Here is a 26,332-nt window from a genome sequence, read left to right as displayed (position 1 = left end):
TTGCTTTACAAAATGGTTTAGCTGGCCAATTGAAGCTGTTTCCTGGGGTGTGGCTGCTGTCACATGCTGACAGCTTCTAAGAGCCACAGGTGAGAGATGAGTGCAGAGTGGGGACCAGAGATGGGCAGACTATCCCAGAAAGAGCATGATGTGTTCCCCACCACAGGGACTACCCCTCCCCTAACACCCCATACACCCTGATGGGTCCCAAACCCTTGGTGAGTTAGAGACTTTCCCCTGCATGTAAAGAGAGGCTCCAGCAGATTGATCGGACGGGACCAATAGTGGGTCCAGTAGTCAAGAAGGCAGTCTCTGTAGAGGGAAATGAGGGGCAGATGGGACTCGTCAACCTGGGAAGCTAGCCTATCTTGGAGAAGGAAAACTCTGATCCTAAACCTCCACTGCTTTGTGAGATATCTTCAGGACAAGAAAAGGCTAAGGAGTAAGCCCTTCATAAATGTAGAGTGGAGTCCCTAAGACAGTTGGATGGTGCCTTGTATGCCTCCTTCCGGCAACTCTTCTAGCCAAGTTTGTGCCAAAATATTGATCTACTTTCCTTTGGACCACATCAGCGAGGCCCAGAGGGGGATCTTGTCATCTGGGACCTCCATATATTGTCCAGGCTTGTTCCCAAGGAGGTCACTTTGGTGCTGTGAACACAGTGATTTGCCTTCACTCCCAGAGGCACACTCCATTGTCTCTTGAGACAGATGGATGTCAACCTTCAATGGTATTCCTGGACAAGTGCTTTAAGAAAACACTTTAATAAAATCAATGCTGGTGCAACAACAAGCACTCAGCTTATTTCAGATTTATATTTATTATGACAGTGTTTGCACAACTGGAGCAACTGTTTCCTGCTATATCACTTTCAGAATAACCTGGGCAATTGTTGAGCTATTTCTATCTGTTGTTGTTTTACTGCAGCTTGTATCCCCACTGAAGAATGCGAGTGGTCCAACTGGATTGATGTCAGTTTCCCACAATATGGCCCACAGTATGGTGACTATGAAACCTATGACAACATCAGGGCAGCCAACATAGAGATCTGTGCAAGGCCAGAGAACATATCATGCAGAGCCAAGAAATTTCCTAATTACTCCTTCAAGGAATTGGGGCAAAAAGTGGAATGTGATGTTTCGACTGGACTTATTTGTCACAATAAAGATCAGACTCCTGGGCCTGTGTACCCTGTAGATATGTGTCTCAACTATGAGATCAGTGTATGCTGCAAGGTTGATTGCGGATCTACACCATCAACCACAACTACACCAACTACTACCACCACCACAAGTACAACTACCACCACAACTCCAACTACCACTTCACCAACTACCACTATCTCTACAACTACAGGTAGTGAATGTGTTATTGCTTCCTGATATTGCTTTGTAGGAATGAACGAATTACTCATAAAATTGAGAAAAATACTGAATGCATTATGAGAGCATGTTTGCATCAGCACATCTAATCATATTTCTTTTTTCATTTTGATTCTTGAAGGTACGAGTGTTGCCTCTTTCACATAAATATTCACTTTCTGTTCTTAGGATTGTGGCCTGACTTTCTGCTATCCCTCTATCCTATGTTTACAGAGAATGTGCAGGTGTAACTTTGATGTAGAGTGTATTGGGCAGAATATACATATAATAGGATTATGAATAGCCAGGGTTGTATGAAAGGTCAGAGCAGCTTCCATCAGAAAAGTAAATTCTCCTTAAAAAATAAATAATTGGAGTGGGAAGGGGAAAGACTCCAATAATCTAGAAAAATATAATAGTTAGATGTGTGGAACATCATAAAGTATTTGTTGTTTCTCTAATTGCAGGTCTATCATTGCAGGCATTGTGAAATTCCCTGCTTTGGGCATCACAGTGGGGAGGTGAAGGCAGGAAATGGTTTCTACATGGCATGGCACAGGGATGGAGAATCTGTGGTCTGCTGGACTACAATTACCATCACCCAGGGCTGATTGGATGTGTAGTCCAACATCTTCAAGATCCACAGGTTCCCCATTTCTGGCATAGCAAGACTTTTTGAAGCGTTATGGTTAGGGAATTTGAGCTCTCCTTCAGACAGCAAAATGTCTTGGTTTGCCTGAACTGTAGGAATCTTAGCACTTCTTTAATTGGAAACTTGAAATAAGCCATCATGTTGTTGCAAATATTCACAACCTTTTTCATCTGAAATGAGCATGCATTAACTACTATCTTTTCTGCCTTCCTTTGCTGTGCATTCAACAACCACAACCACAGCAAGCACTGCAAGTAGCTTCTCCATAGAAACAGAGATATGTTTTTGCTTTTTAAGGGGAAAGGGTCAGGACTGCCTGGGAGTGGGCCTCAGCTAACAGAATGGCTGGGGCAGGTTCCACGGGGGGGGGGGGGATGTATTGGGACACCTGATCTCAGTGATCACAGGCAGGAGGAGGAGTCACACTAAGACCAGACCATGTCATTACTGAGGAGGCAGGCTTAGTCGTTGTTTGAGGACTATCCCAGCCTCCAGGTCTGGTCCTGACCAGAAGGATACTGGAATCAGCAAGGGAAACCCAAATGACCTGAAAGTGTTGCTGTGCATTGCCAGGTGAATGATGAATAAAACCACTGCCATCCACAACCTGATTTTGGTGTAGGATTTGACCTGGCATGTGTGACAGAGACTTGGTTGGATGAAGCAGATGGGCCTGTCCTTGCCGCTGCTTGCCCACCAGGTTTCTCTTACACACAGCAACCCAGGTCATGTTGGCAGGGAGGGAGGGTTGCAGTGATTTTTAGGAAGTCATTAGTTTGCACCAGGCGTCCTATTGAGAAGACCCAGTTTTCTGAGTGCATGTTCTGGAAGTTGGGCAATAGGGGCAGTACAGGATTCCTTTTGGTGTACCGACCTCCCTGCTGCACCAAGGATTCCCTGCCTGAGCTGCTTCAGGTCATGACAGATGTGCTCCTGGAGACACCTAGTTTGGTTGTCCTGGGGGATGTTAACATCCATGCCAACACGAACTTACAAGGGGCTGCTCGGGACTTCGTGGAAAGCATGGACTTCATGAAAGTCTAAAAAGATGAAAATTTGCTCAAAAGGCATTTGCTAAACTAATATCAACATCAACAATCCATTTTGGTCAACCTGTACATGGATCAAAATGCTGATGAATTTGTGTGAACAGCTCCGAAATCTGTAAACGCTGTCAGTTTAAGGCTCAAAAGGTTAAGCTTTTAATACCTGAAATAAGAGTTCTTTGGCATGGAGAGATTAGAACTCATCTTCGTGACCTTGTCCTTTCTTTAACTTCCAGTGAGCAAATATGTACCTGTGTTATATAATACACACATTTACATGCTTTCTAAATGTGCTTTTTTATATATATATTGCAGAGTGTGTCATATGTGATTGGTCTTCTTGGATTGATACGGATTCCCCAAATGGTGACAAGGATGGTGGTGACAATGAAACTTATGAGAAAATCAGAGAACATGGTATAGACATCTGCTCTCAGCCATCTAACATTTCATGCAGAGCAAAAGATTTCCCTGGTACTTCACTTGAGGAATTGGGACAAAAATTGGTATGTGACGCTTCTGTAGGACTCATCTGTAAAAACACAGACCAAGTCCCAGGTGTGGGTGTGGCCCCAACTTGTCTCGATTACGAAATTAGTGTTTATTGCTGCAGAGACTGTTCTACCACCACAGTCTCGACTACAACCACCACTCCCTACACTGGAAGTACAAGTAAAACTACGACAGTCACAACAACAGAAACAGGAACAACAACAACAGTACCTTGCACAACTGATGAAACAGAACCATGGTCCACTTCAGGTCAGTATAGAACAAACTGTATGGTATGAAACAATAATATGGTCCACAGGTGAAGTCTGCAGTTGCCTTCCGGAAATCACATTTGCCACCTTGGTGTTGCATTTTTCTTTCCACATTTTAAAAATGTGTTGGGATGTTGCTAGGAAATGCTTTAAGATGCACATGTTCTCTGAAATGATAATGCTTGCGCACTGTTCCAGGTAATCATTGGTGTGGATATAAATCTGAATTTAACCGTAGCTCCCCCAAAAGTTCCATCTACAACTGTTGCTCAGATAATGCATAGCTTTAATAATAGGCATCCTTTTAGCTCCATTATTGTCTCTCATTATGGAACTTCAATTAATGTGTGTCTAAAAATGAAAATTCTGTTGAGAAGCAATTCCCATGTGCTGTCGCTGACATTGATGCAGGAGCAAACCTAGGTGCACATCTGCATCCACAAAAGGATGATATGCAGTGGGCTGGCTAAATATTTTCATTGGGATGTGCAACTCGATTCAGGGCCCATTGGTTGTTGCAAATGTTCTTTGTGTACAAACTAGAGCTGGAGAGAAACCAGTGGGGCATCTTGTTGTACAAGGCAGCTTTATACTAATGAAAAATAAATGCATAAACAAACAGACAAACAGTTAGATGGCTCTTTGAAGACTTGCTGCAGCCCTTTTTTTAGCAAGCATAAAAGCACACTGCCATTTAGTAAAATCAGGAGCTTGCTGCTTGAAGCAAATAGCAACACCAGTAGTTACTCTCTAGACCAGTGCCAGTTGATGATGTTTTGCAGCCATTTTGCAAAACCCAACTGCCCCGCAAAGCTTAAAAAGAATAAAAACAGTGTTGCTACACCATACAGAACCCGATTTGAAATCCTCTCTGAAACTACGAAACTGCTGCCGCTCAGTGTAGACAATGCTGAGCTAGGTGGAACAATGGATGGTCTGGCTCAATGTAATCCAGAACCCCATGTTCCAATTCCTGTGGCGATCTATTCCTCCCTCCCTTATTGTGATGCCTGAAGGTCACTTCATCCTGCTGGCAAGTCTTGCTTTGGTCAGTGACTTTAAGTTATTTTTAAATCATCATTTGGGATGTATAACACAAAGCTGTTCAGCCAATTGCATTGAGAGCAGCGTGACTTCAAACTTGTGACCCAACTAATTTTAAAACACAATCCTATGCATTCTCCTGCTGGGTTCCATTAGGCTTACTCCCACTTAAAATTTTTGTAATCCACTCTGGGAGCCTTTTTGGTTAAATGAGAGGGTATAGTGCTGTAAATAAACAACAGAGAATATGTCCATCGGATAGCAGTCTTGTTCAATTAACTGTCTGGTTTTAAAGCTGCAGTCCTGTGCACAGTTAACCATGAAGTAAGTCCCGCTGAACACAGTAGGGCTTACTCCTGAGCCCAAATGCACATGGTGTTAGCATTTCACTCCTCCGTTGCTGGATGTGTGATTGCTATATCACATGTCTGTGTTTACTTGGAAAAGTGTGAGAACGGAAGCTAGACTTATCTCTTCCGTTTTGTACTGTACTTTTGTACTTCTTTGCTCTCTCTCTCGGAGAAGATGTGAGAGGACGCCATAGTTGCTTTGTCCTGTATATATTGCTTAATAAATTACTTAGAATGCTACACTCATGCTCCACGATCATTTCTGCTATACTCTGCTGATAGAGTGTGCGCATGTCTTTAGATATGTGTCGCTGGTGCGCACTGGGACTGATTTGTGAACGTCCCAGGCTGCGCTTCATCAGGAAGACGCCCAGAGAGGTCTGTCTCATTCTGGGGGCTGCATGTGCCCCTCAAGCATGTTCCAACAAATGGGTGTGCTGGTAATTGATTAATTAATTGCACAATCTCCATTCATTTGTACTCAAGTGAAGCAACAGTTTTGAAGAAAACCATTTACAATCTTTAAGAGATATATGTCTGTGTAATAACAGATTTATTCATTTATTTTTAGAAAAAAGCTGTGGCTTGATTAAACAGGGCACCATTGCAGTTGAATAAAAGGGTTTTAATCATTTAACTCAATCAATGGATACACTAAGGAGCAAAATAGCAAGCCTTACTCTAATCACTGCTTTTTATCCCTGCTTTACAGAACCATCCACTGCTGTTACCACCACCAAGATCTCAACCACTACGGAGACCACTACCACATCAACAACACCAACAACTACAACTTCCATCCCAACACCAAGTACAACTACACCCATATCAACCACCACCAGCACTGGAACCCCTACAATAACAACCACAACTACCACTACTACTCCCACTCCGAGTACAACTACTACAACACCGACACCACCAACGACCACCACCAGCACTGAAACCCCTACAGTAACAACCACAACTACCACTACTACTCCCACTCCGAGTACAACTACAACAACACCGACACCACCAACCACCACCAGCAGCACTGAAACCCCTACAGTAACAACCACAACTACCACTACTACTCCCACTCCGAGTACAACTACAACAACACCGACACCACCAACCACCACCACCACTGAAACCCCCACAACAACCACAACTACTACTCCCACTCCGAGTACAACAACAACAACACCGACACCACCAACCACCACCACCACTGAACCAACTACAACAACCACAACTACCACTACTACTCCCACTCTGAGTACAACTACAACAACACCACCAACGACTACCACCAGCACTGAAACCCCTACAGTAACAACCACAACTACCACTACTACTCCCACTCCGAGTACAACAACACCAACACCACCAACCACCACCACCACTGAACCAACTACAACAACCACAACTACCACTACTACTCCCACTCCGAGTACAACTACAACAACACCGACACCACCAACCACCACCACCACTGAACCAACTACAACAACCACAACTACCACTACTACTCCCACTCCGAGTACAACAACAACAACACCGACACCACCAACGACCACCACCAGCACTGAAACCCCTACAGTAACAACCACAACTACCACTACTACTCCCACTCCGAGTACAACAACAACAACACCGACACCACCAATGACCACCACCACTGAACCAACTACAACAACCACAACTACTACTCCCACTCCAAGTACAACGACACCGACACCACCAACCACCACCACCACTGAACCAACTACAACAACCACAACTACCACTACTACTCCCACTCCGAGTACAACTACAACAACACCACCAACCACCACCACTGAACCAACTACAACAACCACAACCACAACTACCACTACTACTCCCACTCCGAGTACAACTACAACAACACCGACACCACCAACGACTACCACCAGCACTGAAACCCCTACAGTAACAACCACAACTACCACTACTACTCCCACTCCGAGTACAACTACAACAACACCAACACCACCAACCACCACCACTGAACCAACTACAACAACCACAACTACCACTACTACTCCCACTCCGAGTACAACTACAACAACACCGACACCACCAACGACTACCACCAGCACTGAAACCCCTACAGTAACAACCACAACTACCACTACCACTACTACTCCCACTCCGAGTACAACAACAACAACAACAACACCGACACCACCAACCACCACCACCACTGAACCAACTACAACAACCCCAACTACCACTACTACTCCCACTCCGAGTACAACAACAACAACACCGACACCACCAACGACCACCACCAGCACTGAAACCCCTACAGTAACAACCACAACTACCACTACTACTCCCACTCCGAGTACAACTACAACAACACCGACACCACCAACCACCACCACCACTGAACCAACTACAACAACCACAACTACCACTACTACTCCCACTCCGAGTACAACTACAACTACACCGACACCACCAACGACTACCACCAGCACTGAAACCCCTACAGTAACAACCACAACTACCACTACTACTCCCACTCCGAGTACAACTACAACAACACCAACACCACCAACCACCACCACTGAACCAACTACAACAACCACAACTACTACTCCCACTCCGAGTACAACTACAACAACACCGACACCCCCCACAACAACCACATCACCAACTACTGGCCCAACAACCCCCACAACATCTTCAACTACACATACAACCCGCTGCACCTGTATAATGGGTGAAAATACATTTTTTGAAGGTAAATATCTTAGGTTTGATTCAATAAGTTACACTGATACAAATGAAAAGTCCCTTTTAATGTTAAATTTCCGTTTATTATTATTTTTATGTTATTTTGGTCCCGAAGATGATAAAAATGTTGTTGCTGTTGTTGTTGCTTGTTTCCTTTCAGAAATGTTATAGAATAAGATAGGAAACAGTTATTTTAAAAACTAATGTTTAATTAAGGTGATCTAGGAAATCTGTTCTACACCCCCAAACTCCAGAGAAAGTATTAGATATCTGTTACCCCACCCTGCATTGCTAAGGCATTCCCAAGAATATCTAACACAAAGGAGACCGTGTGTGAAATAACAGGTATTTTAAAGGCAAACTGTGGTTCAAAGTGAATGAGGTATCAATACAAATGGGAAATACATCTGATAAAGCCAGCTGTATAAGTAAGGCTTACACCCATAGTGCTGGTTCCTAATATTGACAGATAGCAAGGAGATGAATGTTAGTAGGCTACTGTAGTCCATGTTCTGGTAACTTCCAGATTGCATTGTTGCAATGCACTGTATGTGGGCATACAGTACAGTACATTGAAGATAACTTGAAGATAACTTGGAAACTTCAGTTGGTTCAATATGCACTGTTTAGATTACTGGCCGGGATTCCATTTAGCTCACATACAAACCCTGCATGGGTTATCAATTCATTTCCAGGCCCAGTTTGTGTTTAAAGGCCTAAATGACTCAGCCCCTGAATATCTGAAAGACCACCTCTTTCCACACAGACCCTCTCTGGTGCTAAGATCAGGTGTGGGGGCCCTCTTGGTAGTTCTGCCGGTCAGTGCTGATCAGTTCTGACAATGAGCCTAGCTCACAAAGAAGCAAACAGGAGCTCATTTTAAGCCACCAATTGCTCCGTTGCAGCCTGTACCTTCCCTGCCCTTAGGTCAAATATGGCATCTGTTGTGGAGCAGGTGAGTGTAGTTTGTAGGGAACACCCTCAAGGATTAACTATGGGATCTGTGCTTAGGCTCAAGGGTTAGAGGTTCTCCACTGTTGGTTTGTATAATAAGGTGTTGGTTTTGAAGATGGTTCCAGCACTGACAGGGGGGGAAAACTCTGGTAGGATAAGTTATGCATATGCTTTGAATTATAGAACAAGAAAATGGTTATTATGTGGTCCTCCAAGACCCCCAGCAATTTCCAACTGATCTCTAGGGGGAAAGCATGAGGATCTCTGAGTTAATGCATCGCTGAACGCTACAATTTCAAAACATCAGATGTGGAGATCAGAAAACTTTCCAGTTTAAATTTAAAATTTAAAGCGTGAGCGCTCTCTCTCTCTCTCTCTCTCTCTCTCTCTCTCTCTCTCTCACACACACACACACACACACACACACACACTAATACATCAGCAGTCACGGGTGAGGTGGGAAAGCTTGAAAATACAAGAAAACAAAAGCAATAGCAACACTGATTTGCCTTTATTTGGGGGAAGTGTTATGTTTTAAACCAGTCTTTTGATGAAAGCTGTGGGACAAAAAAACCCCTTTGGGATTCAATAGGAAAGATCAAAGCAGATTCCCAATTAGTCAGACATTTAATTCATCAATGCATCACCAGAGTCCAAAAGAGACTCTGAGACCATATCCATTAACACACTTCCTATTTAGCAAAAACTATGTCACTGTGGCTGTTTATTCTTTAGCCAACCGCTTTCTGCCACCTTCTCTCACCCTAGTACCCAACCATCTCTTAAAAACACTAATTCAGCCCAAGTTTTTGTGTGTGTTTTTTTCTGTGTGCCAAGGCCTCCTTGCATCTTATCTGTTAGTTGTTTTTCACTCTAACTGGTTCTTAATAGTTTTGTGGCCAGGTTGTAACCTTGAGTACATGAAGCTGGAATTCCTGATAATGGATTTGCAGAATTTCTACCTGGTAATGGAACTGGTAGAATTTCAGTGAAGACCCAGTGAAATTCATCACCATTCCAGTGAATTTGGGCACAGAGAGCAGTCTAGTCTATGTTTGGCTTAGAGGTTTCACCTTGGCAAAGAGGAAGCTTTTTTGTTTTGTTTTGTTTTTATGCTGCTCACATTTTTGCATGCTGTTCCTCTATTGTATTTTCATTGATTGGAATAATAATAATAATAATAATAATAATAATAATAATAATAATAATAATAATAATAATGTTCCTGGCTGCGTTGAATGGCTCCATTTAGAGAGCAAAGTGTGGCTTATACATTTTATTGTCAATAAAATAAAGAAATCATGGAATCTGCTGAGTAACCAGATTTTCAGCAGGAATGTAGCCCTGGAATTCAATTTTTCAATTCAGAAATTCAGTTTTACAGTTGCCTTCATCATCCCTCATCTGAAGCAATTTGAGAAGGTATAACTGAACAGAAAGCAGCCCAGCCATTGTTTCTATGCTTTGGTTCAGTTATTTATGTTAACCTCTATTTCTCAAAATCTAGGTGATATAATAGAAGTGGGCATGCACAGAGGCGTGTGCTATCAGGCCAACTGCTCCTGGGATTGTGAAGTAGTTTACAAGTATTGGGATTGTTCTACGACTACAACCACAACAGAGCCAACAACGACTACAACAGAGCCAACCACAACCACAACAGCGCCAACCACAACTACAACCACAACAGAGCCAACAACAACTACAACAGAGCCAACCACAACCACAACAGCGCCAACCACAACTACAACCACAACAGAGCCAACCACAACTACAACCACAACAGAGCCAACAACAACTACAACAGAGCCAATCACAACCACAACAGCACCAACCACAACTACAACCGTAACAGAGCCAACCACAACTACAACCACAACAGAGCCAACCACAACAACTATATCTATAAAAACAGAAACTCCTACTAGTACAACTCCAAGTCCTAGTCCACAGAAATCCACACCCACACCCGGACCAACACCCACACCCGCACCATGTCCATTCGAGAATGGGACTATTCTAGTAAGTATTCTTTAATGCATTGTAAATTAATACCAGGAACATCTTCTTGAATTATTTTGAGTAGTTTTCTTGATCATCCCTTTTCAAAACTCAAACTGCTCTCTTAACATTTTCAAATGAAAAAAGTGTTACTGAAAGGGAAGCTACCATCAGTATGTGTTCAATGAGTTTCCTATTCGGAAGTTAATTTCATATATTTCCTTTCTCTTGAAAAGGGTGAATTACCACTGTTACTTGCTATTGTCTAAACTATAAATTTAAAGAGAGATAATACCAATGTTAGTTATCTGTTCATATGAAAGAAAAAAGACAAAATAATTTCTGATGAGTGTTGAGTTATAAAGAAAATAAATGTGGATTTTATCCACATTTGGTAGGCCAGTCATGCAATATGTTGGAAAAGTAAAGCAATATCACTACATATAGTCTTCATTTGGACCTGTCAGGCTAGAGCAGAACATTGGCAACTGGCTTTTACACATACAGGTTAGAAGGTTTACCTTGGCTGTTTCTTGCATCTTGTGATCTGGTGCTAACCTCAGAGAAAGCAATTTGATTTGGTCCTATTTGGGGTCTTACCAAAGCCCTAGTGTTGAATATTGTACTTTTATTTTTTTACACTTTTACATTTAAAACACAAATAGAGCCACGAGCGTGCACAAATATGTTCAGTGTGCACTTAAAACCATACAAGACACCACTGAATATAATCTTCAGTCCAGCAGTTGAATTACTTGAATGAAACTGCAAGGGCATACGTTGACTAGGAAACGGTTGGTTACTCTTCTGATCCCTTAATATATACAGTATATTTGGATATGAATATTCTTCTATTTAAACTGTCATTTATTTTCTCACTTGTCTTCTCAAATACAGCCTGGAGAATCTATGTGGATTTGTGACTGTGTCCAGGCCTTTTGCATTTCAAACGAGGAGTGGATTTTAAAACCCATAAAGTGTGAACCACCACCTGAGCCCACATGTTCCAATGGGCTTGCTCCTGTCCGTGTGATGGATGAGAATAACTGCTGCTGGCACTGGGAATGTGACTGTGAGTTTGTATTGAAAACTTGTTAGGTGTTCTCTCAATGGAGCCATATGCACAGGGGGAAAGGTGTAGTTTAGGGCTGCCATATTTCAAAGTTGTTGAGCTTTCTCAAGTAAAAACTGCAATAATTTTTGAGCTTTGGAGCTTTCTTAGGCATTTTCGGCACAATTTAGCCCATTGCCAGTTTTCTAGGACATTTGCCTGATTACTGAAAATAATCCAAGACGCCATTTTTGGAAGGGAATTCCAGGACGTGTCCTGGAAATTCAGGATGTATGGCAGTATAAGTGCATCATATAACTTTTTGTTTCCCCTTTGAATACCTGTATCAGTGTAGAGCTGCAATTAGATATTTTGTGTCTTTCATATGTTTGAACATAGAGTGAGGGAGTTTCTACTCATGGCTCACCCTCTGAACCCTTTTCGGTGCAAGGATTGAAAGGAGCCTGCAAACATATGCAAGAAATGCTCTTCCCTTATCACACACAGTAACAAAATAATCAATGCGTATATTTTTGATGTTAGAGGAATGGCTTCCAGGTCTAAAAAGACAGCTTCCAGAAAAGCTTGAAGATTTGTATCTTATTTTTAGAATTTCACTTTTAAGTAGGCACTGCACAAGGGGTTTGTGCTGCCCCCCACCCCATTCTCCTCAATGTGCCACCCTGCTCCCACCCTCCTCTTTGTGGCAGTAGCAGTGCCAGTGGTGTTAAAGAAAAAATACGTTTGTGTTACAGTAAGTGAGGGTGAGGCGCAAGAGGTGGAGGAATGGGGGTTGTTAGAGGAGAAGGGGGGAGTGGCACCTGGAAGCCATGCCCCTAATGTCAAAAATATATGTTTTGCTAATGAGCACATAATGCCTGATAACACAAATAGAGATCTAAAACAAATTGCTTCTTTGCCATCCTGTGTTTTGATGTTATTGTATACCTCACAAGAAGGATATTCCAGTTTCTTGAGCCATTAGTGGTGCTAGTGGGGCTGACAGTCTCTTACTCAATGTCACAGTTTCTGTGACAAACTCCATCTAGATTTTCTCAGTGCAAGAGCCATTAGGCTCTCTTCCCCCTTCCTGAAACAAAATGTTATTCATATTCCTCTGTGTGCTGCCAAACAAAAACCAACCAATCAATTTTATTGTCTCTCTAAAGGCTACTGCACCGGCTGGGGAGACCCACATTATAAGACCTTTGATGGCCTCTACTACAGTTACCAAGGCAACTGTACCTACACCCTGGTGGAAGAGATTGTAAAAACCATCGACAACTTTGGAGTGTACATTGATAACTATCACTGTGACCCAAGGGAACCAGTGTCCTGTCCACGTACTCTCATTATAAAGCATGAGACTCAGGATATACGCATACACACTCTCTCATCTGTTCCTATCAAAATAGAGGTATGAATCAAATGCCTTTTATGATTTAAAGCTACACCCTGCTAACTAGATAATTAATAACAGATTTGAAAATTAGTTTGTACTGTACTTGACTCATTTTTCATGACATTGTGTAAAGTTTAAACTACAAACTGTTAACATGCTACTTTGGGTTGAGTTAACGCTTTGCCAACAATAAGTGATTTGGCTTCTTAACACAGCCTAGGATCCAGTTGTGCCTATTTGTCAGCAAAATGGCCTATCCATCAGGTGGGGAGTTTTGAAAAGGCTATGGGGAGGAGAGAATAATAGAATCATAGAGTTGGAAGGGACCCAAGGGAAGGAAATGTCCTATTGTGCAAGCGAAGTCCACTCACACAATGTTAGATTTCATCCAACAGATAGATAGATGATAGATAGGTAGACAGACAGACAGACAGATATAGATTTATATGCTTAAAAGCCAACCAGCAAATTGACTAAAACAATTCCTTGTTCCTTTTCTCTGGTATGCCATAGTCCTGCATTTAAAAATGCTGTTTGAAAAGATACAATTTTTTATTCTAACTATTTTACATCCTTTCCCACCCTTTGGATATTAGGTACTCGTAAATGGGAATGTCGTGAATTTACCTTACACAAAATATGGTGTGAAAATTCATCAGTTAGGTATGAATTACATGGTGGTAATTCCTGAATCGAAGATAAATATAACCTTCAACGGCATATCTTTCACTATTCGGATGCCCTATGAACTATTTGGCAACAACACCCAGGGCCAGTGTGGTAAGGATTATTTTGTTTTTTCTTCTAAAATGATACACTGAAAAGCAAATAATAAGAACAATATCAGAAATATAAAGGTGAACCATTATGGGAATACATTAACAAAACTAATTTAAATAGTAATAGTAATATATTGTGTGCAAGCAGCTTTTTACTATTAATGAAAATTGTTTTCAAAAACACACACCTAATGAAACTTAGAAAGTTCTGTGCTATAAGTTCTGTGAATTCATCTTCAGACCTTGTATTATTAGTATTGATAAAAATAATAATTAGTAACATAATGGAAACCAAATGATGTACAGCTGCCTGAACTCCTCTGCTTTATGTCAATTTTAGGTACATGCACCAATAATACAGCAGACGACTGTCGGCTGCGCAATGGAGAACTTGCAGAAAACTGTGTACAGATGGCAGATGACTGGTTTATTACTGATGACTCCAAACCCCATTGCCCCCGATTGCCCCCGATTCAGGAACCAACAACCCGCCCGCACTGCGAACCATCTCCGCTCTGTAAACTTTTACTTGAGGGGTAAATGTGCTCTTACCAATTTTCACTTTGGGATTTGTATCTGTTTAGTTTGGTGTTTGGTCTTCATTGCTTAAAAGTTTGGCTTCTTTCTTTCTTTCTTTCTTTCTTTCTTTCTTTCTTTCTTTCTTTCACTTGCCTGCTCTTCAGAGTGATTTTGTTTTAGAAATTCATCCTATATCTGCATGGATTTTTCTGGGGTAATGGAGTCACCCAAAACTAATGGTTGTTTTCCTGTTTTTAATCCAGTTGCACAAGTACAACTTTTGGATTCTGATATGCTTCTTTTTTAAAAAAAACAAAACAAAACATTTTGAGCACTTTTATTCTTTTTTAATTCTTTTTTTGTGCTGAAAGTACTTTACAGTTTTATCTTTATAATGGATTTATTCCCACAAATGCACCCCTGCATCCCCTTCATTACACTGAAGCTCCCTGCCCTCTCTAATCATAGTGTTGACAAATGACGCTTTGTGTTCTATTTGTCCATAGAGAATGTACCTCTAGTCTATTATATATTTCTTATAGATCATCTGATTCATTATGCTCTACCTTGGCAATGATATCCTCTGATGGGGGCACTTCTGGGGGTTCATCAAGCCCCTCGGGTTTGGGCTGAGCCTTTAGTGTGGCAGGTCCTGCACTGTGGAAGTCCCTACCAGCAGAGGTTTCACAGGAACCACCCCTCCCTTATTTCAGACATCTTTTTAAAAAATGGCCTTTGCAAGACAATTTTTCTCTTTCCACCCAACCAGTATTGATTGATTTTTCTAATTTTGTTTCCTATGGGCACTGTTGTCGGTTTTATTTTTATATTTTATATAGCACCTTGTTATACTTTTATGATGTTGATTATAAATGCATACATAAGTAAAAGTGTGTGTGTGTGTGTGTGTGTGTGTGTGTGTGTGTGTAATGATGCATTTGTAGAATGAACAGATTCCTTGATGAGATAAGCATGGATCATCAGTACCTAATGCTGTTTTTATTCTTCCTGCATCTAGCGAATTCAAGAAGTGTCATGATGCTGTTGATTATGAAAACTTCTATGCAGCCTGCGTGTTTGATAACTGCAGGATTCCCGACCGTGGCATGGAATGTGCAAGTCTTCAGATCTATGCATTTACCTGTGCAGATCAAGGTGTCTGCATTGATTGGAGAGGGCTTACCAATGGCACATGTAGTAAGTGCATATTTCTTAAATTCATCTGGAACTATTTGGGACAACTGTAGAGCTGAGATGGGGAACCTGTCATTCTCCAGATTTTGTTAGACTATTAATTCTCATTAGCCCCAGCCAGCATAGGCACTGATCAGGATTATGGATGTTATAGTATAACAGCATCTGCAGAGCCACAAGTTCCCCATCCCTGTTGTAGAGTTACTGGGTATGCCTTCACAAAGACCCACTAGCACTCTCCCATGAATGTCTTAACTCAAGAACCATACTGTAGGTGAAGTGAAGGGATGATGTATAGGGTTTTGCCCATCTGATTCCCCTGTGTGTACAGCCCATGGTTCTCCATAGCTTCTGTAGGGCATGAATTCACATGAATGCATCCAAACATTTGCACACATGCATTCTGTTATTTAAGTTATTTTTTAGATCTAGTTGAAGTACAGTTTTCCAAAAGCTTACTGAAATACTTTTATGAACCCTGCTAATAGTTGGAGATCTCAGATTCTAATAGAAAATGCAACTCTGAAAATATATTTTTCTTTTTGATGTTTTTGCTTAAAAACAGTTATCTAACAATTTAAAAGTGCTATCACTTACACAAGAGATTTTATTTCATTGAGCTTAAAATGCCCCAGGCAAAAGCAAGTAGGAAGCTAGCACCCAACGAGTAGCAGATGAATGAGTGGGAAGGATGGAGATAGGCCACCATAGGTTATTCTCCACCCTCTCTTTTCTTTTTGTTGCCAGTTCATGATGGCACCTTATAGTGGGCTGTGCCAGGATGGACAACTATGTTTTCTCCGCATGCAAGTAGCCTATGTTACTTAGGTTATTGAGTGTGTCCAGATAAGGAAAGCACCATTAGATACTATCATTGACCAATAAGAGAGAAGAAGGTACACAGATGAGAAAGTCTACACCAATCCGTTTATCCCACCTTCTGTGTTCCTCACTCAGTGGTTTCCTGCTTTGTTTGTTGGGAGAGCCCATATTCTGCCTTTGTTTTTTTTTGTTCTTGGTTTAGAAATGCATACAGTTAAAGCAGGAAAAAATCATCATGGTTAATATTGCTGATCCTTCTGCTTCATTAATTTTTCCCTTTAAAAAAATAATTCTAGGCGTCAGCTGCCCATCTAACAGAATTTACAAAGCATGTGGTCCTGCTCAAGAGGAGACTTGCAAATCAGGGTAATTACTTTCCCACCAGCCCAATCTCAGTACCGTCTGTCTGCATGAACTGATGTGATGAGCTCTTTGGTACTGTCACTTAGTATAATAGATGTGTATTGTATATAATGAAGTAGAATTCCTATCCTTGGTTTCGTAGTCCACAACACCTTAAAATCCCCCAAACATCACTGTCTGGCCTAGAAATTCCACACTCATAGTGCATGCCAATCAGTGTGCAGTTCACACATATACTTGGAAAGGGTGGTACAGGGAGCACCCAAGCCATATATGCCATACATGTGACGTAGGTGCTGCAATATGCATACAGTTCTACAACCTTGCTCCCAATTTGTTTGGTATTTCACTCTCCATTTCAGTAGGAAGCTCACATGAATCAGACCTGTTCAAATATTATCTCACTGTATGTGAATACAGTCTGCATTTGGATGTGGGCGAACACTAAACAGTTCTTCATGACACATTTACTCAGCATTTGGTGACTCTCAGGTCAATGTGCAAAGGATCGCTCTTGGAATGCATTGTGTTCATATACCCATTAACCAAGGTCTTTTGTTGCTCTGGATTATTTCATGCATAAGAGATGGTGCAAGGCATGCAACTTGGTCCTTACCTGAGTTAATCGGTAGTAAAACCACAAATTTTACCGGCTGGATTATGTATGATTATTTGTTACCTGAAAGGCAGTGGAATTTTCTGCCTACTTCCCTTGAGCCCACCCTGTCATCCTTGCACAGACCCCTATAAATATATGTTGTTTCCATCACGCAACACACACAGAAAATGACATCAACATGTGGTCTCTAGAATGCAGTGCAATATTGATACAATAATCCAGAACATCCCCCAAATCAGAACAGTTATTTTCTCCACTCATACATCAGAAAGTTGTGGCTTCAGCTATATACCTGTATATCTACAGATAAAGGGATATAGATAGATAAGTCATAGATTTATCATTTGAAATGTCATTGGCTTAAACTATAAGTTTCTGTTATGCTGTATGTGAAGAATCCTGACTTTTTGAACTGTTTATCTATTGTAGCTTAATAGGAGTCAACCAAACCCAACAAATTGAAGGCTGCTTCTGCCCTGAAGGGACAACACTTTATGATGCTGGTGTGGATGTTTGTGTGAAAACCTGTGGTGAGTTTTCATTCTGATTCTTCTTTCCCCCAGGAATTTAGGCTACAATTCTATGACTCCTGGAAGGGTATTGCATGGGCCATAGGATTTTTTGCATCTCCTTCTCTGTGGGTGGAGAGTAAAATCCATGGGTGGAGAAGGACGTCTGAGCCTCCTCACTGCAGCTGTAGAAACCTCTACAGATGTCCCTCTTTTGCTGATTGGCGTAGGAGGGGAAACTGGCCTCTGTCCCTCTTTCCTTCCCTCCCTCCTCTGATGTCCTCTAGCGTCTCTGCCTCTCAGAGGCTTCTGCGGCTGTTTGTTGCAGCAGCCCTGGCTACAAGCTCCCCAGGCAAATGGTGCCTCTGGGGCTGGCCAAGCGTTGCTGGTTGCCAGGAGCTGAGGCGGCCTCGGAGTATGCAAGGAAGTGGGCTAGGGAGCCCAGCCAGCTAGCCCACCAGCCCTTGCTGTTAGGAATGGACAGACAAGTGGGAAGCCCGGCAGGCAGGCACTGCATTGGCCTTTCTTGTGCTTGCTGTGTGCAAGGCCTGTCTGGGTGCTGAGTGCCCAGTGCTGAAGGGGAGCCTTTCTGCCATGCAGGCCCGGCAGTGCCTGCTGCTGCCTCCCAAGGTAAGGTGCTGGCCTCACATTCTACTTTGGCCAGTCTCTGCTGGGCCACTAAGGCTGGGGGCATGGTCTTCCCAGGCCCCTGTGGAGCAGTGTGAGGAGGCACCTCTCTTTGGAGCACGGAGGGGGCAGCTCAGAGACCAGGGGTGGCAGCTGCGGCTGCCCAGAGGACTCCCAAGGGGAGGGGAGAGGAGAGGAGGCTGAGGGAACACTCCACAAGGGAGGATATTAGAAAAAGCATAAGAGGCTGCCAGCTCTGTAGGCAAGGGGTGACATAGCTGGGCTCCTGAGCCCCACAGAGGTGCCATAGAAAGAATGTAGTTGGTCAAGGGAGACATGGACTCAAAAAGGTTGAAAACCTCTGGCCTAATGAACTTATTAGTAATGGATATTTTCTTTATTCTGCTTGCAGGATGTGTTGGGCCAGATAATATACCAAGGAAGGTAAGATGCAAGTCTGTTTGTTTTGTGTTCCTTTTTTGCTGAATTGTAAGTATTCAGTTGTAAGTTTGCTTTACTTTCGGGAAAGGAAGTGCAAAATCCCAACAACTTTGTTTTCTATTGCTCTTTCAACTATTTGGAGATAATCTCATCAAGGGATCCATCATGATAAACAGTTTTTGGAATGTAGCAGAATTAGGATTGTAATAAAATGACCTACCAAAATTAGCTCCCTTTTGCTATTTTCCAAAATATATGTGAGTTATTTGGTTATTTAAAAAGTTCATAGCCTGCCCATCCTTGGTAACAATACTAGAATGGATTGTAGCAAAAAAAACAAAACAAAACAAAAAACACAAAAAAACCACAAGCAAAAACAAAGCAAAGCAGAATAACCATAAATAAAACAGTTTGATTTTCACTTGATGTTATATGACATCAGACATTTTAATCTTCATGCCACAGTTGCAAGGGAAGGTTTTTCCTCTGCACCCATGACTGGAAGTGCAAAGAAATGATCTTTATTTGCAGCCACAGCTAATAACAGGTGCTCCTTGATTTTGGTTCCCTTTTCTGTTGCTGAACAAAAAAAGGTGCCAAATTTAAAAAGTGCCTATTTCAAGTGAGGACTTGTAAGGAGGATCCTTTATTTGTACCTCAAGCCATGGCTGAAAAGAAAGAAATGGGAGTGCTCTTAGAGTTACCCCAATTCTTCCTTTTGACTTTGGTGCTACAGCTATGGTGTCAAGTGATGAACAGGTGAGTGTGTTTATACCCCAATGGCCTCATGATGGGTCTAATTAGGTGCACAGACTGAAGGTTCCCCACTGCTTCTGTCAGGAGAAGGCATTCACCCAGAAGGTGCTGCCCAGAGGAAGTTAAAGCAGACATTCCACAAACCTCATGGACAGAATTTTTTTATTACAGTTTGTACCCTGTAGGCATTCACAAACTTAATGTGTTTTACCTTTCTTGAATGATAGTTTGGAGAGGAGTTTGAGTTTGACTGCAAGAAGTGCAGTTGCCTGGAAGGAGGCAGCGGTATTACCTGTGAGCCCCTCAAATGTCCACCAGATGATGATGTCAGCTGTGAAGGAGATGGATTCTACACGATCACTGAAGTCAATCCTGATAACAAATGCTGCTCTAAAACCACTTGTGGTAAGTCCATCTTAGGAGCCCTTTGCAATTCTTGGGAGCCCTTTGCAATTTATCTGCTTTGGAGCAACCAATGGTCAATGGTAGAGCAAATTCCGTCACTGCAAGGATTCCTCCTTGTGCACCAGAGTGTTCACCCCCTTCCTGTCCCTTGTGTGCCCCCTAAATTTGCTCTGGAGCTTCTCCAAGGTTTTTGGAACAGCTTTGGGGATGATATGGGACATGCACAGGGAGAGGAGAAAGGGGAAATCCCCTAGTGCTAATCATTGCCTTAGCACAAAAGGTTCAATACAGCCCATGATGTGTATAGGGCTATAGGCTCACTTCCCAGTGCTAGCAATTTTCAGACAGCAGAGGCACAACAGACTAGAAAGTCCCTGTAAGTTCATTGGTCTGTTTCGGTGATTAGTTGTTATTATGCTATTTTGTTTTTTTGAGGGGTGGGGGGTGGGAAAGCCAATAAGCATTTTCCAGCAGTAGCAGTTGCTGGTGTGGGCAGGGCAGGGCAGGGCAGCATTGCTCACCTGGCTTTGCAATGCCTCGTGATTACTGCTCCTTACAAGGGGGAGAAGGGGCAAAGCAGCAGGGAGCTCAGTACAATTGAAGGCACACCAATAGGAGTGGTGGATTGGCCCCACCTGCCAGAGAATTAAGAACTGAATAAATACTTTCAATTACAGTTTCCTCAACTATGGGAGAACTCCTGTTGCACAATGCATGATTACTTCACTGTTCAATATTCATTTGCAAGATGCCTGGTTAATTCACTGTTCAGTACTCCTGGTTGAACCCAGTTTAAGGAATTTCCCCATGTTTCTCCAATATCATTTTGCCCTTTCTTCTTTACAGTATGCAATGCCACTGACTGCACAACAGAGCCTCCTAAATGTCAGCCAGGGTATGAGTTAGTTTCTGAAGTTCCTGAAGGCCACTGCTGTCCTGATTACCGATGTGGTAAGTCTGTTTTAACAAATTATGAAAGGATAAGCATGGCACATCACATTCTGGTCCTAAGCATGCTTAGAAGTGAATCTGGCTGTTGTCAGTGGAATTTGCTTCCCAGTTGTATCCTTAGCTTACAGTCTAATGAAGCAGTAGCCAACCTGGTGCCCTCCAGAGGTCGCAGGACCACAGCTCCTACCATCCCTGACCACTGGCTGTGCTGGCTTGGGACTGATGGGAGTTGTAGTCCAACAACATCCCGTGAGCCACATGCTTGCCATCCCTGCTGGTAAAGGAAGCATGGTGGGGAGCTATGTAACACTGAGTACATTTTTAAAAAATATCCAGTGGTTTAATATAGAATATTTTAAATGTTGCCTTCTTTTTTTGTAGTTCCCAAAAACGTTTGTGTGGCTAACGGTAATGAATACACGGTAAGATTTCCTTTTCTTCCTTACTCTGCTAACAGAAGTTTCATGAAGTGATTTGTCTGTTTGTCCATTTTTGGAGCCCAGTTGCACATCCAATTTTCTAAAGAAAGGACATCATTCCAAAACACTTAATAACACATTTCTATATACATCTACTCAAGACTTGAGTTCAACAGGGTTTGCTCACAGGAAAATATGGCTGCCTTAGGCTGCAGTTACAAGGAACTAGCCCCATTGAACAGAGTGGGACTTTCTTCTGAGTAGACAGTAGCATAGGATTATACAGACATACTTTGGATCCTGAACGCCTTGCGACTCGAACATTTTTGCTCCCAAATGCCACAAACCTGGAAGTGGGTGTTCCAGTTTGCGAATGTTCTTTGGAACCCGAACGCCCAACACGGCTTCCGCAGCTTCCGATTGAGTGCAGGAAGCTCCTGCAGCCAATCAGGAGCTGTGCTTTGGTTGTCGAACATTTTTGGAAGTTGAATTCCAGAATGGATTCTGTTTGGCAACCAAGGTGCGACTGTACTGTGAAATCAGTAGCAGTGTATGAAGTGGGTGGAACAGCAGAAGTAGCCTTCCACTGGCAGCACTGCTGTTCACAGAATAGGGCAAGATGAGGGGCTGGTGAGATTGAAGTGGGACTCCAGGTTGGCAGCAGTGGTGCTTCACATCCTCATGTACCTGTGGAACACAGATGCTGCCAAACCCAGAGCTCCCCCAGGCTTGCCACTTTCTCTCACTGCCCCATCTGCATCCGGGAGAATGAAGTGCCTCCACCACTGGGAGGTCAGTGCTGCTGATCCACACCCAACCGCACCCCCCACAGTTTGCTGGTAACGATCAAATGAACAAGAGTGTGAATTAAGCAAGGATAGATATTCAAGAGGGAATTAGCAAGAGATGGAAACAAATTAAAATTAAATTAAATCTAAAGCAACTACTGCCACTGGGCCATTCTCATGTTATTCCATATATTTTTTTGGTAGTCATTTTGTACTAAAGTAATATAAACAGGTCTGTTTCATGCTTTGCTTATAGTTTATCTCTTGCTCCCCTATTCCAGCCTGGCTCTCAGATCTTAGGAGATAAGTGCCAGAAATGTGTCTGCACAAAGGAAAAAGACAACAGTACTTCGCTGAATTTGATCAGTTGCAGCTACATCCCATGCCCAACGACGTGTGAACAAGTAAGCACCATCCACTTTAAGAACAAAACCGAAAACCAGTTGCTATGATGATGATGATGATTACCTAGATCTAGTTCATTCTGGTTTCAGACCTGGGCTTGGGACTGAATCAGCTTTGGTTGCCCTGATAGGAAAGAGATGGGGGAGTGCAACCCTGCTGCTCTTTCTTGATCTCTCAGCAGCTTCTGATACCACTGACTATGTTATCCTGATGGATCAGGTCTGTGGGGGGCATTGTTTTACAGTGGTTCCATTCTTACTTGCAGGGTTGTATCTAGAAAGTGGCACAGGGAGACTGCTCCTTGGGCCCATAACAGTCCCACAGCACACAATTTGGCCCCCAGTGCTATTTAACATCTATATGCAACCATTAGAAGTAGTCATTGGGAGTTTTGTGGCAAGGTGTCCTCAGGATGCTGAGGATACCCAGCCCTAAAAAGGTAAAGGTACCCCTGCCCGTACGGGCCAGTCTTGACAGACTCTGGGGTTGTGCACCCATCTCACTCTATAGGCCGGGAGCCAGCGCTGTCCGGAGACACTTCCGGGTCACGTGGCCAGCGTGACAAAGCTGCATCTGGCGAGCCAGCGCAGCACACGGAAATGCCGTTTACCTTCCCGCCAGTAAGCGGTCCCTATTTATCTACTTGCACCCGGGGGTGCTTTCAAACTGCTAGGTTGGCAGGCGCTGGGACCGAGCAATGGGAGCGCACCCCACCGCGGGGATTCGAACCGCCAACCTTTCGATCGGCAAGCCCTAGGCGCTGAGTCTTTTACCCACAGCGCCACCCGCGTCCCACCACCCATCTCTAGTTCTCCATTGTATTTTATTCAGGAGAGGCTGTGAAAGACCGGGACCAAGTACCTGGATGCATTGGTAGACTGGATGAGGGCAGCCCTGGGAAGACAGAGATCTTGTGTGTGGGGTGGTTCTCAGATCCAGGAGATAGACCAGTTGCCTGTCCTGGATGGGCTAACACTCCCTCTGAAGAAGCAGATACATAGTTTAGAGGTATTCCTTGAACCATCATTGTCACTCAGGTGGCCTGTATGGCTAGGAGTGCCTTTTATCCAATTCCCTTCTACTGGTATGCAACTGGATAGGTATAACTTACCCACTGTAGTCTGTGCGTTGGTAAATCCCAAGATTGAATTATTGTAAGACACTCTGTGTGAGGCTGCCCTTGCATCTATTGTATGTTTTAAATTTTAAATTATATATATTATATGCTTCATTGTTGTAAGCCACCTTGAGACCACATGGTGAAAAGCAGCATATACGTTTTAAAATAAATAAATATAAAGGTTGATGGAACAATGTGAAGGGAAGTGGGTCTGAAGAGGATGACTCAGGCCTCCTTTATACAACTTCTTTGTATATACTTGTTGAAGTTGGTATGAGTTAACATGTTCAGGGATAGGTTTCCCATCCATACCCTTTTGTGTGAAGCAAGGGTTAAGATCTACCTCTGACAGAGGGCTTCATATTTCTTTTGTATTCTTTTACTTTTTCCTCTCTTTCTCTCCCCCACCCTGAGTTTAAAGTTATTTCCCTTTTTCATTTTGATTTAGATTCATCTGTTTCTTTTGCTTACTGTGCTGAAAAGTTTCAATAATAATAACATTTCAAAAAAGTGGTAGCCCTTCCCAGGTATTTTCCCTCCATCACATGAGGTGGGGGGGGGAGAGCAGAGGTGTGCCCTCTCTAGCCCCAATCCCTCACTCACATCACCATCACCGCTCCCACATTCTTCCATGTGCTGAAGCTGAATTTCTGGAGCAGGGAACCTTTTCGTAGTTTGAAACCTTGATCTTCCATTATTCATCTAAAAGTGGTTATATACGCCAGCACATGTAGTATCCATAGCAGTTGTCATTATCTGAACTGGCCCATAAACATCGTCATTTTGTAGATCTATAGGCTGGATTTTATATATCTGTAGGTGGGGCATTGGATTTTTTTGTAGGGGGAGGATAGAATGGAGTATGCAAGAGTGGTATAGTTGGCTGGATGACTAAGAAGCCTGAGCAGGAGCACCACACATGGCAAAGTTTTGTTGCAGATCCCATATCATAATTGTGCATCTCTTTCTCCCTAGGGGCATACTCTTATTCATCAGGACGGTGAATGTTGTGGGGTGTGTGTGCAGACAAGCTGCGTTATACGAACACCTGAGAATGATGTTTTCATCTTAAGAGTAAGTGTTTTGTGTTTTAAAGAGTCCTCAAACAGTAATGATTTTCATGTAATTCTGAACTTCTGATGTAGGAGAAAAAGCAACTAGCATTCAGAGAAAGAGACTGGCTGCAAATGTCGAAATCTATAAATAAAACCCACATACCCTTATGGCACCCAAGTATCTGTGTGAGATCCTAGTGATGTGTATTAGTTTTAAAAACAAATGAAAAAAGAATCAAATGCATTTCCATTTATTTTATATTTGTTTTGTGGGTACATTCATTTTTATTTTGAAATTATCATTTTTCAAATTTGACATGTCCAATCAGCATGAACAATGGCAGGGATAGTGCCTTTGAGAGAGCAGTACGCTGCCTGCAAATGTTAGTGGCTGTGTGGCAGCAAAGTTATAGGCAGGCAAAAACAAAAGGAGATCACCCAAAGTTGCAGGGAGTTAATTGCCACCTCTTTCTTAACTGCCTCTGCAACGGATATCCTTTGTCCAAACTGAAATTTGGCAAAGCAACCACCCCAAGAGGGTAGTAAAAATTCTGCAAATTTCATGCCATTTGGATGGAAAGCATCAGGCTACAGGCAGCAAAAGTTCAGGCATGTCTTCACCGAGAGCAACAGGAAAATAAAAACAAATAAAATTAAAATCCGAAAAATATTGGCTTTTGAAAATGATGGAGTCCATGGAACTGGCAAGATTAACAGCAAAGAATAGAGATCAAAATGGCAAAAAGTATTTAAAGAACTACTATAGTGAGAAGAAAATACGAGCAGGAGTTGAAATATGAGCAGCAGTGGGAATTATTAGGACGGATAGGTCAAAATGGATGTATTGAATAGTATAGGCGAATTATGCAGCATGGAAGCTGAGGACAGGAAGTCAATGATAATGTAACTTACAGTTTATGTTAAAATTTGTAAAGTTTTTTTGTGAAAAATTAATAAATGGACAAGTGAAGCAAAAGCAGTTAAAAGCAGATAAAATGAAACAAATATGGTTTTAGTAGTTAAAACAAAAATATTTCCCCCCCATTTGCACTTTTCAAATTTCTCTCTCTTTCCCTTAGCTCCCTATTCTTCTTATTCCACTTATCTGATGCTGACAGTTTACAAAAGCTTCCTTGCTTAGTTACCAGGGAGTGATTATGGTTGAACAAATGAGTGCCTATTTAGTT

The 26,332-nt window shown here is 42.4% G+C and overlaps 1 protein-coding gene across 1 annotated transcript in view; it reads left to right on the top strand.

Annotated features, from left to right (window-relative positions):
- Nucleotides 1–26,332, top strand: part of LOC114599440 (mucin-2) — a 63,529-nt gene that overhangs the window by 33,627 nt on the left and 3,570 nt on the right. Inside the window, exons 32-48 of the mRNA XM_077926514.1 lie at nt 928–1,356; nt 3,375–3,821; nt 5,930–7,972; nt 10,427–10,941; nt 11,818–11,992; nt 13,141–13,388; nt 13,970–14,153; nt 14,493–14,688; nt 15,690–15,868; nt 16,984–17,053; nt 18,099–18,199; nt 19,218–19,249; nt 20,230–20,407; nt 21,254–21,358; nt 21,740–21,780; nt 22,847–22,969; nt 25,066–25,164. Of these exons, the coding sequence (XP_077782640.1) occupies nt 928–1,356; nt 3,375–3,821; nt 5,930–7,972; nt 10,427–10,941; nt 11,818–11,992; nt 13,141–13,388; nt 13,970–14,153; nt 14,493–14,688; nt 15,690–15,868; nt 16,984–17,053; nt 18,099–18,199; nt 19,218–19,249; nt 20,230–20,407; nt 21,254–21,358; nt 21,740–21,780; nt 22,847–22,969; nt 25,066–25,164 (5,165 nt within the window). The remainder of the gene's footprint in view (nt 1–927; nt 1,357–3,374; nt 3,822–5,929; nt 7,973–10,426; nt 10,942–11,817; nt 11,993–13,140; nt 13,389–13,969; nt 14,154–14,492; nt 14,689–15,689; nt 15,869–16,983; nt 17,054–18,098; nt 18,200–19,217; nt 19,250–20,229; nt 20,408–21,253; nt 21,359–21,739; nt 21,781–22,846; nt 22,970–25,065; nt 25,165–26,332) is intronic.

The sequence above is a fragment of the Podarcis muralis genome, chromosome 1 (genome assembly GCF_964188315.1).
Source record: "Podarcis muralis chromosome 1, rPodMur119.hap1.1, whole genome shotgun sequence".
Classification (NCBI taxonomy): Eukaryota; Metazoa; Chordata; class Lepidosauria; order Squamata; family Lacertidae; genus Podarcis; species Podarcis muralis.
The sequence above is the reverse complement of the archived record's forward strand: the minus strand, read 5'-3'. Positions and strand labels throughout refer to the sequence as shown.